Source organism: Lepidochelys olivacea (assembly GCF_965140295.1).
Source record: "Lepidochelys olivacea isolate rLepOli2 genome assembly, chromosome: 5".
Lineage (NCBI taxonomy): Eukaryota > Metazoa > Chordata > Testudines > Cheloniidae > Lepidochelys > Lepidochelys olivacea.
Window position 1 is genome coordinate 22,332,246 of NC_140415.1, and position 14,377 is coordinate 22,346,622.

General features: G+C 40.4%; 1 protein-coding gene across 8 annotated transcripts in view; it reads left to right on the forward strand.

Moving 5' to 3' along the window:
• ZNF532 (zinc finger protein 532) overlaps positions 1 to 14,377 on the forward strand; it is an 81,051-nt gene that overhangs the window by 57,827 nt on the left and 8,847 nt on the right. For all 8 annotated transcript variants that reach the window (XM_084629013.1, XM_084629015.1, XM_084629016.1 and 5 more), the window contains 2 exons: positions 7,517 to 7,679; positions 10,086 to 10,364. In XM_084629013.1, coding sequence (XP_084485139.1) covers positions 7,517 to 7,679; positions 10,086 to 10,364 — 442 coding nt within the window. The remainder of the gene's footprint in view (positions 1 to 7,516; positions 7,680 to 10,085; positions 10,365 to 14,377) is intronic.

Consider the following 14,377-nt stretch of genomic DNA (forward strand, 5'->3'; position numbering starts at 1 on the left):
TGATGGCATATATCACATTGGTGGATGTGCAGGTGAACGAGCCTCTGATAGTGTGGCTGATGTTATTAGGCCCTGTGATGGTGTCCCCTGAATAGATATGTGGGCACAGTTGGCAACGGGCTTTGTTGCTAGGATAGTTTCATGGTCTCTGTGTATATAATGTCTTCTGCAGTTTCCACTGTATGCTTCCGATGAAGTGAGCTGTAGCTCACGAAAGCTTATGCTCAAATAAATTGGTTAGTCTCTAAGGTGCCACAAGTACTCCTTTTCTTTTTGCGAATACAGACTAACACGGCTGTTACTCTGAAACCTGTAATTTAGGATGCAAACACCACGAGCCTTAAACAAATTAGAAACTAGTATAATGTCTCTCTGATTATGTTAAATTTGGTCCACACTTTCTCGACTGTCAACCATGTCAACCAGCATTCAGAGGTACTAGAGAAATTGGAGTAATTTTTTACATACATCTAGTCCCTCAGTTCTTCTCTCCCAAGCTCCTCTATATAGCTCTGCCTTTCAAACTGAACAGAAAAAGCCCTTGCTTTCCACACCTTCTAGAATGCACTCTAGTTAATATAGCTTTTCCATTTAGTGTAGCTTAATAATCATTAATATTCCTCAGCACTGTTATTGCACTTTTCTCCTTCATAATGCTTGCCTGACAAACCAGAAAAGATACGGATAGTGTTTGGTAAATGCTTAACGTATTGCAGAGCAGTTGACTCAAGAGAGCTTGTTTCTTTCAGTCACTTTTGCTCGCAGGGCTGTCAATAGTCACTTTTGGCAGTCTCAGAAATACTAGGTAGTCTCAGTTCATTGGTTTCATGCTGTTCTGTCAGGGAAGAATTGTCTATGGCCTAAAGTTCTCCCAGGTAGGCCATTTCATGACAAGATGTGTTTTTTCTCCAGGAGATGTTGTCCCCCATCAGTCTTTTCTACCTGGCTTGTCTTCACTACTAGCCACAACCTTTGGGAGTGCTGAGCTAGGCTTGCACCTTCACAAGACCCACATGTCATCAAGAAAAAGAGAATTCCAACTGCAGTTAAGTGAGAGAGGCCCACCATTAAACAGTCTCCAACCTTGCCTGCCAAGGTCAAGGCAGATGCACCTTGGTCTGTCTCTGCACGTGCCTTTTTTGATGCATAACAACTCCTCTGTTAAATGGGGAAGCATTATTTCCAGTTTACTACAGAGGGGCTTAGAGAGAGATTAAGTGATTTACCCAAGGGCTGTGGGAGAGTTAGGATTTGAGCCTCAGGATCCTGTTTTTAGAAATATGAGAGTAAGCTCCAGCTGAACTCAGTGGAATCTACATACCTCCTAAATCCCAACCCAGTGCCTTTGCCACAAAGCTGTCATTCCTCTCCCTGCTTTCTCCATTGTTAGGTAGGGTATTAAAATATTCAAGAATTCTGCGCTATCTTACCGCTCTGAAACTCAGAGAGCATGGCTCTATATTTCAATATCTTGCATGCTCAAAAAAACCTCAAGGCAGCAGAGTAAAAGAACAGTGCAGCATCCATCGTTATGTTTAATTTTAAGCCTTTTAAACTTGACACTGTCCTGTTTAATATTCCAAAGTATATTTTTATTCTTCAGATTGTTCAAACCTATATTGAAGCAGAATTTAAACTAATGTATGGGCTCTGACCCTGAATTCCCATGTTTCCGTTGCTGCGAATTATGTTCCTTTTTAGCAAGATGGCATCTCTGACAGTAGGCTCAGAAATGCCAACATTTAATTCAGAAACTTTTAGATTGCTGTGCTGAACAGTAAGGAAACAGTTTTTAGTTATGTGATTGATTTTCTTTTTTTTTTTTTTAGTAGTAGTAGTAGTAAAAGCCAGTGTGACAGAGTGCTAAGCAAGAACAGCTGATCCAGCACTCTGGTCATAGCAGCTCCAATCAAATAATGCAGAATGGGGCTGGTTAAACAGAGCTGTGCCTAATTTGTGGTGGAGGAAAGCTGGAAGGCTAATTAAGGTATTAGGCACAGGAAGGAAGTAGAGGGGAGAAAGCAGGTAACAGGGAGAAGAGAGAGATTTCCCATCCCTGCTTGGTTTAGCAGTTGGGGGCTCCATAGGACTGTTGAAGCAGAGCTGTATATAGTATGAAGATATGGGGAACCCACATTGTAAATAAACTACACAAGATGTTTGACTAGCACAAGGGTCTCTGAGCAGTTTGTAAGCTGGAGCAGAGGCTGGAGCCAGAGGGCTTTCTCACAGCCAGCAAAAAAAACCCTAAGATCAGAAATTACAAATGACTGTTTCACATTGAAGGAGTTCAAAAGATTTCTTGAATTAATCTTGACCGTATTGAGCTGTATCAGGTCATGTTCACAGGTTAATTCTTTTGAGCTGGCTCCCCTATTTGTGGATATGAAATGACATGCTTCTTCTGAGTATGAACTGGTGTATCATTAGAGCCATATGCAGAAGGAAGAACATGCATTTTTGTGGAATACATTTGTAGAGCCCTGTACAGAAACAAAATTTGATATCCGATCTGCAAACATGGTTCGTGGATATAAAGTGGATCTCCACAGATTTGCAAAGCTCTAGATATAAAATTTGGATCCCTGTCTATCCGTGATCCGTAAACATGGTTTGTGGATATAAAGCAGGTATCCGCGGATTTGCAGGGCTCTATACATTTTTGTATTATAGCAAATTATTTTAAGAATTAACAGTTGGATTTTCTTAAAGTGCTAAGCTTTTTCCCCTCTAAACGGACCCTTCACAAACACCTGCAGATGATATGTTATCACTAAGGCTATGTTTTAATCACGGGTATTTTTAGTAAAACTCATGGATGGGTCATGGGCAGTAAACAAAAATTCACGGCCTGTGACCTGTCCATGACTTGTACTTTACACCCCTGACTAAATCTTGGGGTTAGGGGTCGGCCCAGGCCTGCTGCGGGTGCTGGAGGGGGGCAGCCCGGGGGCATGCAGCCTGGGAGCCCCGCTGGTGCTGGGGTAGGGGGGGAATTGGCTCCCTACCTGGCTCCGCACCTCCCCAATAGTGGCGACATCCCCTTCCCTCAGTTCCTAGGTGGAAGGGCAGCCAACCAGCTCTGCCGTTCCTGTTGGTTGGGAACTGTGGCCTGCAATTCCTCTGGGAGTTGTGTGTGCTCAGCACTGCAGAAAATAAGGTGTGATGGATGGACTGGTCAGGAAGGATTTATAGATCTGTCCTGAAGACAAGGGCTGGAGCCACCCCTGAAACACCTGTCCAGGAATGAATGAAGGACCCTCCTCTGGCTGAAGTGGAAAACAGGCTTCAGGCCTGGGCTCTCCTGACACAGGGTTTTGTGTGTCAGAGGGAAAGTCTGATAGGCAAGGGCCTGTCCAAACTGGACTAGGAACACTGGGAGCAGCCCAGCCTGGACAGAAGTGGACTTACAGTTAGTTGCCTTATTGTTCCTCCGTTTGTTACAAAAGTGAAACCCTAGGATGGAGGTGAGTTTAGAACCTACGCAGGGATGTGTACCATGTTTGCAGCTGTGGCAGTCACCGGCTCATGCAGTCTGTTTTGTTTGCAGGAACTAATGGAGATAGAGCATTAAGTAAGACACTGTATGCCCTTGGCATTTAGTGAAATTGCATGATTTATAATTGTATTACTAATGTCTGTTTATCAGAACAGATGCAGCAAATAAGATATGATTTCACTTCTTAAATTTAATTTTAACCTGTTTTATGAAAAACCACATTAGGTAGAATGGCTTTCAATAGGTACAAATGAGATTATTTTAATATGGGGAGAAGGAAGGCTTTTTCAATTTTAATTCTCCACACACACACACATCAGTCTCATCAGGGATAGCTTAATTTATTTTATGGGCTAAAGAAGCTCCTCTGTGACTTTTTCTTTGTAGCTAGTATGAGCTCTTAGGAGTAGCAGTAAGATTTTTTTTATTGGTAATCTCCTTTTAAAGCTTGGAGAAATTAATATGTATGGAACCAATTTATTAATAACATTAGACTGTTGGTACACAATATAGGACATTATTGCACAAATTATCATGTATATAGACATATAAATTATTGGAAGGAGAAATGCCATATCCTAGTAGAGGATTGTCTTTTAATGTGATGTTCAGGTATCTGCCTGTAGATTCCATGTTTATGTGTTCTAAGGAAAATTTTAAAATTTCTATTGGCCAGATTTTCACAGATTGAAATAAGTGCATTTCCCACATACAGTTGTTGGTGCATAATATTTGTGAGGAAATATTTAGCATGTGCATGCATATTCACTGACCTCAACTAGACTACTCATGAGCTTTAACTAAGGCATGTGTTTCAGTATTTTGTTGAATTGGGGCTACAGTAATTTAAGTCATGATCGAGCATAGCCCTTAAATATATGCTTTAGTACTTTGTTTTGATCATGGCCTTAGCTAGACACATTTGGTATTGACTCACATTATTTGTTTGATTCACAAATGTATGTGCTCAGTTGCATATACCTAACTTTGAAAATGCGGCTGAAAGAAATATTTTGTAATGAATTGGATCCATGTGTCTACCATGATACAGCATACCATACAGAATATCTGTATCAATTTAAATTAGTAGAGTTTATTCTGAAAATAGATGACTTGGGAATTTGGACTCCTATCAAGAAGATTTTGAACTTCTGCGAAAGCGGAGCAACTTTAACTTAACTTAAATGTTTATTTAAAATGTGAATATTAAGAATCTGATGTTTTTAAAGAGGTGTAATAGTCTCAGTAGCAGATTTATTTTCTCCTATCAATATTAGCTGGTTTTGCTAATGAGCACTGTGTTGCTCCATTACACATGAAGTGATTACTCAAGGATTAATTTACTTTAAATACAATGAAAAGATCAGAAAGCAAAGCAAATTAAAAAGTACTAACATAATATGCCACCATTTGACAATATATATAATCCTGTAGTCGCAAATGTATAGATTAGGGGCCTGAAACAGACTTCCACTCAAGTCACTGGCTATGGAACTGTACCCTAGATCAGTGGTTCTCAAAGCTGGTCCGCCGCTTGTTCAGGGAAAGCCCCTGGCGGGCTGGACCGGTTTGTTTACCTGCCAAGTCCGCAGGTTCGGCCGATCGCGGCTCCCACTGGCCGCGGTTCGCCACTCCAGGCCAACGGGGGGCTGCGGGAAGCGGCGCCAGCCAAGGGAGTTAGTGATGGGTATCAGGAGTCAGGATTCTAATGTTCTGTCTAGTGTGCTGCCATGGGTGACAATCATTTGGAGGGTCAGTGCCGTGGTGTATAACCTTGTTCAAGTCTCTTAACCTTCCTGTGCCTCAGTTTCCAAACCTGGTTATAATTATTAATTAGCTTTGTAAAACCACTTCATCAGAGATGAGTCCCATCACAAAATATGGATATCTGATACATGCCATCTATTATTGATGGAAATACACATCTTCTTTACAAAATGTATGAATAAATGAAAATTACAAATACTCTTGCTAGTGAGTTGTTCTTTATATTCTCACATTAAAATGAAGAATGCTGAGAATAAAATATTACCATTTTAAACTGCTTTTCGCTGTTGCATTTCTGCTGAGCGAGGCCATCACCGGGAGTGTGCACCCCCTATAAAGTATAGAGCTACACAGTAGCTCCCGGTGTGCCCAACGGTGGAGGGTGAACACATTGCCATGTGAATCCTTGGGTTCTCCCCATTCCCTATGGATGCATTATGGGCACAGGTGCTACTGCATCCTTAAGACTTAAGTGATGCGCATGGAACATGTCCAAAATAGCTCTGTGGCCGGGGAAAGATTCCTTTGCTCTGCATCTCTCCAGCATTCTGCTGAGGTGCTCTGACTGGGCACTGAGCTGAGATTTTACTTTAACAGAGTTAGCTCTTCCAGTAGTTTAGGGACAAAATACAACCAGTACCAGTAAGATTCAACTGAATATTTATTAACATTGGAAAATTATTATTAACATTTTAAAAGTAAATTTTAGAAGCGTTGATGATGAAAAAATGTCAGGGGACTCTAGATACTTACACTTTTCTGTAAAGTGGCTACTACTGCCACTGTCAGAGGATATTAGATTAGTTGGACCACTGGTCTGATTAAATATGGCAATTCCTATGCTTGTTTGTTATTTTTCCCTTTCAAATGCCATTTGCTTTCTATTCTTTTTCTAAATAAAAATTACAACAGTTCTGAAGAAATAAAGGGTATTACATGGGCTTTATAAACAGATATATGAAAAAGAGGATAAATTTTGGACCTACCAATCTTAACAGTGTTTTTTTATTTAAAAATTACAATAATTTCTTATAGAGCCAAACATGTAAAACAAACAAACAAAAAATCATGAAAAGAAAACCTGTGCATAACATCCCATGTTGTTTGAAGAACCATTGGCAAAATGCAACCAGCCTCAAACCATTATTATGTAGTATTAGTTCTTTCACTTAGACCAGAGGGTTACCCTCTCAGTGAACTGACTTGATCTCTCCATTTCATTAGCACATCCTAGTTTCATTCTGGTTTATTAATTATTGGTAGGGACCTTGACAGAGTCAGAATTCTGCTGAAATGATACCCATTTCAAGATTAATTCATAATTTTTCCTTCATTTTGGGAAACATTTTTATGCTGTCATTTTAACTCACCTTCAGAGACTGCTGTTACAATGTCCTTTACTAATTCAGCCTGTTTTGGTCCTTATTAATTACTATCTTAGATTCTTCACCATTCTTTTTATAAAGTCTGGATGAATTTATGCATTACTTAATCATCAGCTGACTCATCATAACGTGCTTTTGTTGCTAGTTAACATCTTTATGAGAATATTGTAATACAGGAAGGAAGTTGATTCACTTGCTATTAAAATTACACAATTGGCTTTTCCTGTTTCCAGCAGTCCTGCATCAGCAGTGCTAGAAGCTGTGCTTTGGTCATTTCTGTACAATGCTTTGAAATAGGTAGCCGATGAAAAATTTTAAATTGCCAAATAGAAAGGCTGCGTTCCAGTGAAATTTCAGCTTCAGCGAGACACTGGAGGGATTGGACTAATAGTTTAAGAAGTGGAGAAGACTCATCTAAGCCAAAAGTGAACCCTACTTTAAACATGTTAACATTTTTGATCAAATCAGTAACCCCTTCAAATTTGTGCGTTTGAATTCCAAAGTCAGGTAGATCAACAGCCCTTTTGTTTTAAATGTGAATTAGAGATCTAAAGATATATACGTTGGGAAAATCTTGTCAGAAGCATTTACTGGTTTTATATATAACGGTTATAAATAGATGTAAATGTGCCGTTGGTTTTGGATTTTAATACTGTTTTTCTTGAATGCTGCTTTACTTTCCATTTTGAGGATTATTCTTGAATTAGTTGTATCATTTTCATTTTTGATTTTCCACAACAGACCAATATGTTCATGTATACATACATTTGGTCTCACCTGTGATGAGAAGAAATTTAACAGTGATTCCTGCTGATAAATGATCAGGATGACTGACTTTTATTTACTGAACTTCTTCTATTTTTAGAATAATATATAAATGTTCCATGTGTGACACTGTGTTTACCCTGCAACCCTTGCTGTATCGCCACTTTGATCAACACATTGAAAACCAGAAGGTGTCTGTTTTCAAGTGTCCGGACTGTTCTCTTTTATATGCACAGAAGCAACTTATGATGGATCATATCAAGGTGTGTGGGCATCTCCTTTCATTTGAATCCTTGTACAGCATTTGTCATGTTTAAAGCATTACACATAATCATCTCAGAAAAGCACAAAATTATGAGAAAACCACAGAAAGTAATAGGTGGTAGTTATTCCTAAAGAGTAATTTGCAGTTAATATCTCTATGCAGTTAAAATATAGAGTCTATATGTTCTAGTCACTAACTAGATTTCTCTGTGTGAATGTTAGTATTTTATATATTGCCTGTGAGTGTGTGTACTGCATGCAAGATGATATATTATAAAAATACTGGTTACAGCGAGATTTATGGCCCCAATCCTGCTAAGTGTTGGCATCTCCTACAGTGTGAGCTAAGTATCATCAGCTCTTGTTGAAGTCCGTTGGGAGTTGATGGTGCTCAGCTCATTACAGAATCAAGCTTTCTGTACTCAGAACTCACTGATTAGAGAAGCATTGTGTTACTTGTATGGATGCAGAAATACATATACCCTTAGAAGGTAAAATAAAACAGAATATCTCATAACTGTATTTTCATAATAAGATGATTTATTGGAGAACTCTGGCTATTATCCTTCCAACCTGTGTTATTAAGAGACAATAACTCCCCCCCACCACACCCACCCGGCTGCAACTTGTTAGCCATTTATTTTAAATATATTGCTTTACCTTATTTTTAAAGTACTGGAGGCCTTAGCGACTCTTAGATTCCTTAAACCACAAGGGTGTGATTCATCATTGCCCTGTACCTTGTGTCATCGTTTATGCCATTGTAAAGTGGTGTGAACCAGAACAGTGGCATTTGACATCCACTTTGCGTTTCCTTTACGCTAACATAAATGACTTAACAAGGTGCAGGGCAATGGAGAGTCAGACTCATAGTCTTTGCTGAAATCAGCACGGTGAATGTCAGCCTGAGCTATGGCACGTACTACCTGGGAAGTGGCTGAGATTTGTGCTGAAGGCGAGAACAGCAATTCTGAGAAACCAACTCTTTTAAAAATACACAATATACCCTAAAGTTCTTTCTCGTCTACACCCAGGTAGGGGAGGAGACTAGAAATTATTTTTTTCTTTAAATTCCTGTTTTTTCTGCTGAGAATATGGTGCCATAAGCAACTGGATCCCAGTGAGACAATTGTATTCCAGAAGAACTGTTTTCAAATATTGTGATTAATTATTATCACTCTGATAGCTAACATTGTCTTAAGTTAAAAATGTGCAGAATACTTCAAAGTGAGCAACCATTTTTACACCTTTCCTCCACACGCCAGAAATTCTTTTTTTTCATTACCTTTCATAGAGTTTTTGTCAACTTGTAGTGGGAATAGATTTCATTATATTAGCTAGTACTTTATTTAGACATGCTAAAAAGAGTTAACCTTTCTTCTTTTTGGATGTCAGATGGGTGAAATGAAAGTACCTTATCTTTTTAGTCACCGTTTTTTAATGAAACGTTTTGGTTTTGAAAGTAAATGGCATTAATTTCTGTAGAGACCACTTAAACAGAAAGACAGTTCTGTTCCACAGCACAGCTGAGTATGACATTTGCGAAGTACCTGGCAAACAGTCCATGGGAATCATCTGATTATCCTACAAAGAAGAGCCTGATACTGAGATAGTTTGGCTTTGCTAAAGTATCAGATTTATATCCCAGTATCAGTTTCCTCTGGTTCAACAACGTATTGAATGGTTTTGGCTGCTGGGACTACTTGCTCAGCCCAGCTATAAGATAGGATGATTATATTTGGAGTGGCTGGACATGCAAACCAGCAAGGCAAAGGTAATGGACAGCGTAAGAGACCCTGAGAACACTAGCAATTGGAAGGCAAGGCTTTCATATGTGAAGGTAATCTCCTGATTAGCAAATTCACGGTTCAAAGGGATTATTAACTGGGTTATCTAATCTTTCAAAAGCCATCTTTACTTGTATCTTTTTCCCAATATTGCTGTCCAAACTCTGTCAATGCAAACACGTTTTGAATTGTTTACAGGAAACAATAAGCTAGGTTATATATCAGGTGATCCACATTAGGGAAGACTGACCCACTTTATTGTGCAAGTAAAATGAAAAATTAGAGTTAATCAGGATAAAGAAGGCCTTTTTAGAAAGCTCCCCCCCCCCCACAAAAAAGCAAGTTAAACCTCTCACTCACACAGCTTCACTTAATGTAACTGTAGGCAGCCATTGAAGATAACTACACTTTGTCTATGGATTTTTATGTTGCTTGTTTGTATTACAACCTTGTTTTTATTTAAACATTGTTTTGAGTGTCCTTATATTACAAGTGATCTAATAAATAGATTTCTATCATGAGGGGTAGAATGAGGTAAAGCCTTTAGTCAGATCATTTTTTACATTTTAGCCACACCAACAGCAAACTTGTGTAACATTTTTATTTTTTATATTTTAGTCTATGCATGGAACATTGAAAAGTGTTGAGGGGCCACCAAACTTGGGTATAAATTTGCTCCTAAGCACTAAACCCACAACTCAAAACTCAGCCAGTCACAACAAAGAGGATTCAAAATCCATCAACGGAACAGAAAAGCTGGAGAAGAAATCTCCCTCTCCTGTAAAGAAAGCAGAGCCCAAAAAAGTAACCAACCCTGGCTGGACGTGCTGGGAATGCGATCGACTCTTCACTCAGAGAGATGTGTACATATCCCACATGAGGAAAGAGCATGGAAAGGTAAATTACTGTAGCTTCCAAATTAAATGAATTAATGCTAAAATAGCAACAGTTACTTTTTTTCAAATTCAATAGACCTTTATAAATAGAGGGATAATGTTTCTGATTATTTCATTTTTGTGCTCTATTTTTTTTCTTCCCTGTTCTCATATCCATTTCCTTTTATGTTGCTTAGCTTTTTAAATTTCTACTGAAAGACTCTCATCGCCCTCAGTTAATTGTAGGGTTATTTAGTCAATACCAAAGGTTGTTCAAGAACAGATGGAATAACTGAAAAAAGTTCCTATGAAATTTTTCTGAGTCAGCTAAACTAATTTCTGATTCTCTTTCCATTCCCCTCACAATTCTTTAACAGTTTGGTTCCAGAGGACATAATTTTTTTTGTTTTTGTTTGGCCAGATGAGTGTGGTTGTTGTAAATTACAGACTTACGTTACATGTTGCATTCCTCATGCATCTTTGACTGCCTCTTCTAGATCTAATAACCTTTAGAGCTAGTCAAAAAAACAAGAAAAAATCCACCAAAAAAACCCCATTTTTCTTCTTCGAGTAGCGTCCCTATGGGTGCTCCTCTTCAGGTGCCCATGCACCTCTTGAGCCTTTGATCAGAGATTTTCCGTTAGCAGTGTCCATTTGGCCTGAACATTCTCCGAATGCTTCCTCATGCCAGATACCGAGAATATACAGGGATGTGTGGTTGAACCCCTGTCAGTTATTTCTCAGCCACCTTGGCCTGAGATAGAGCCTCAGAGGGTCCGCCTTGAACACGCCTCTGTTATCTTGTATGCAGTTTTTTCCTATCGTTGTTTGTTTAGTTAGTACAGGTTAGTTATTAGTGATAGTTTTAGTTAGAGATATGTAATGGAAGGATTATTTTGTTCCTCTCCTTCCCCTCAGGGAGCCTTATTCTCCAGACAGGGCATGCCTGGCTCACCAAGTTTTATACTCCGCAGAGAGGCTCTACCTGTTAGTGACAGCCATTCTAAGTGTGTCCATTGCTTGGGTGAGTGCCATATCTCCCAGAAGCGAAGCTTCTGCCTGGCTCTCAAATCCAGGTTAAGGAAGGAAAGGGAGATTAAACTCAGACTGTTGAGGATGGAACGCTCCCTTTGACAGCTTTTGAATCAGGCTAGAAAAACCTCCCATACATCTGTCTCTGGACAGATCCAGCTCTCCTTCAATCTCCACAAATACTTCCCCTTGGAAAAGGGAATATTTTGGAGGCTTCAGCTAAGGTTTCTAAAAAGAGGAGTGCAGACTCTCATCTTAAAAAGCCAGCTCCAAAAAAGCCCAGATCTTGTTCGAGGTCTATGGTCTCCAGAGCCTCAACCTCTTGGCTTAGTACTGTTGAGTTGAAGAACTCCTCCTCCAGTACTGGTGGAGCTGGAAAGTCCCAGAGCTTGAAGGAGAGACATGGCTCCGACAGGGCCACAGCACAAGAAGAGCATGCATAAGCATTCCAAACTGACACTATTGGGCTCAGCCCTCCACCAGTACCTACCCATTCAGCACCCTCGGAACCAAGCAAGCAATGGCTCCAAACACCATTGATGCCTACGTTGTTAGGGCCCTCCTCCACCATAAGCTTTGGCTACTGCATCCTCAGTACCGTGTCAGTACCATTCCCCTACTTGGTACCACAAGAGTTCAGAGTCCCCGCTTTCTACAACCCTAAATTAATCTCTAAATCTAGTGCTTTATGTAATCCCATTATGAAAATGTAACTAATACTAAGTGTAAACAAAGCAGTTTTTTAAATAGAAAATCTCGCAAAGTAGTACTAACTGTTTTTTTCCAGGGGCAGTAAAAAACATGATTTACCTGGTAAAAACTACCTCTGGTAAATACCATGCCATTCTTGCCACCCCAACCTGAGACCTCAACCTGGTACTCAGTTACCTTATGAGACCTCCATTTGAACCAATGGCAACCTGTTCACTGCTCCATTTATCTGTGAAGGAAGCCTTTTTAATAGCCATCATGTCAGCCTGTAGGATCAGAGAGATTGGAGCCTTGATGGCAGATCACCCCTTTATGGTGTTCAAGCATAAGGTATATTTATGTCCACACCCTAAATTTTTACCTAAGGGTACTGTTGGAATTCCACCTTAACTAATCATAGAATCATAGAATATCAGGGTTGGAAGGGACCTCATGGAGATCATCTAGTCCAACCCCCTGCACAAAGCAGGACCAGTCCCCAACTAAATCATCCCAGGCAGGGCTTTGTCAAGCCTGACCTTAAAAATATCTAAGGAAGGAGATTCCACCACCTCCCTAGGTAACGCATGCCAGTGTTTCACCACCCTCCTAGTGAAAAAGTTTTTCCTAATATCCAACCTAAACCTCCCCCACTGCAACTTGAGACCATTACTCCTTGTTCTGTCATCAGCTACCACTGAGAACAGTCTAGATCCGTCCTCTTTGGAACCCCCTTTCAGGTAGTTGAAAGCAGCTATCAAATCCCCCCTCATTCTTCTCCTCCACAGACTAAACAATCCCAGTTCCCTCAGCCTCTCCTCATAAGTCATGTGTTCCAGTCCCCTAATCATTTTTGTTCCCCTCCGCTGGACTCCTTCCAATTTTTCCACATCCTTCTTGTAGTGTGGGGCCCAAAACTGGACACAGTACTCCAGATGAGGCCTCACCAATGTCGAATAGAGGGGAACGATCACATCCCTCAATCTGCTGGCAATGCCCCTACTTATACATCCCAAAATGCCATTGGCCTTCTTGGCAACAAGGGCACACTGTTGACTCATATCCAGCTTCTCGTCCACTGTAGCCCCTAGGTCCTTTTCTGCAGAACTGCTGCTGAGCCATTCGGTCCCTAGTCTGTAGCGACGCATGGGATTCTTCCGTCCTAAGTGCAGGACTCTGCACTTCTCCTTGTTGAACCTCATCAGATTTCTTTTGGCCCAATCCTCTAATTTGTCTAGGTCCCTCTCTATCCTATCCCTACCCTCCAGCATATCTACCTCTCCTCCCAGTTTAGTGTCATCTGCAAACTTGCTGAGGGTGCAATCCACACCATCCTCCAGATCATTTATGAAGATATTGAACAAAACCAGCCCCAGGACTGACCCTTGGGGCACTCCACTTGATACCAGCTGCCAACTAGACATGGAGCCATTGATCACTACCCGTTGAGCCCGACAATCTAGCCAACTTTCTATCCACCTTATAGACCATTCATCTAGCCCATACTTCTTTAACTTGCTGGCAAGAATACTGTGGGAGACCGTGTCAAAAGCTTTGCTAAAGTCAAGGAACAATATGTCCACTGCTTTCCTCTCATCCACCAAGCCAGTTATCTTGTCATAGAAGGCAATTAGATTAGTCAGGCATGACTTGCTCTTGGTGAATCCATGCTGACTGTTCCTGATCACTTTCCTCTCCTCTAAGTGCTTCAGAATTGATTCCTTGAGGACCTGCTCCATAATCCGTTCATCTACCAGTGTTTAGTCCAAAACTGCATAGCTCTTTGCAGATGACCTGTTCTCATGTCTTGGATGTTAGGAGGGGGTTGGGTTTGTATTTAGATAGGACCAAACAATTTAGAAATGTCACCTAGATTGTTCATCTCCTTCACAGATAGTCTCTGTGCACAGATCATGGATCTATCAAGATGGATATCTGGGTGTATTATCACTAGTTTTGGTACTGCGGACATTCAACCCCTGCAAAGGGTGATAACGCATTCTACCAGATCACAAGCAACATCCACAACATTACTTAAGAATGTGTCAGTATCTGAGGTATGAGGGCTGCAACATGGGCTTCATTATATACATTTTCTAAACATTACATTTTGATCCATGCCGCTAGATCCGATGTGGCACTTGCTAATGAAGTACTGTCTTCAGTTCTGGACTCAATTCCAAAACTTCCTCTTCCCTCTGGGAGTACTGCTCGGAAGTCACCTGAAGTGAACACCCATAGGGCACTACTTAAGGAAAAACAGATTACTCATCTTGTGCGGTAACTACCGTTTTTCAAGATGTTTCCTCCTTG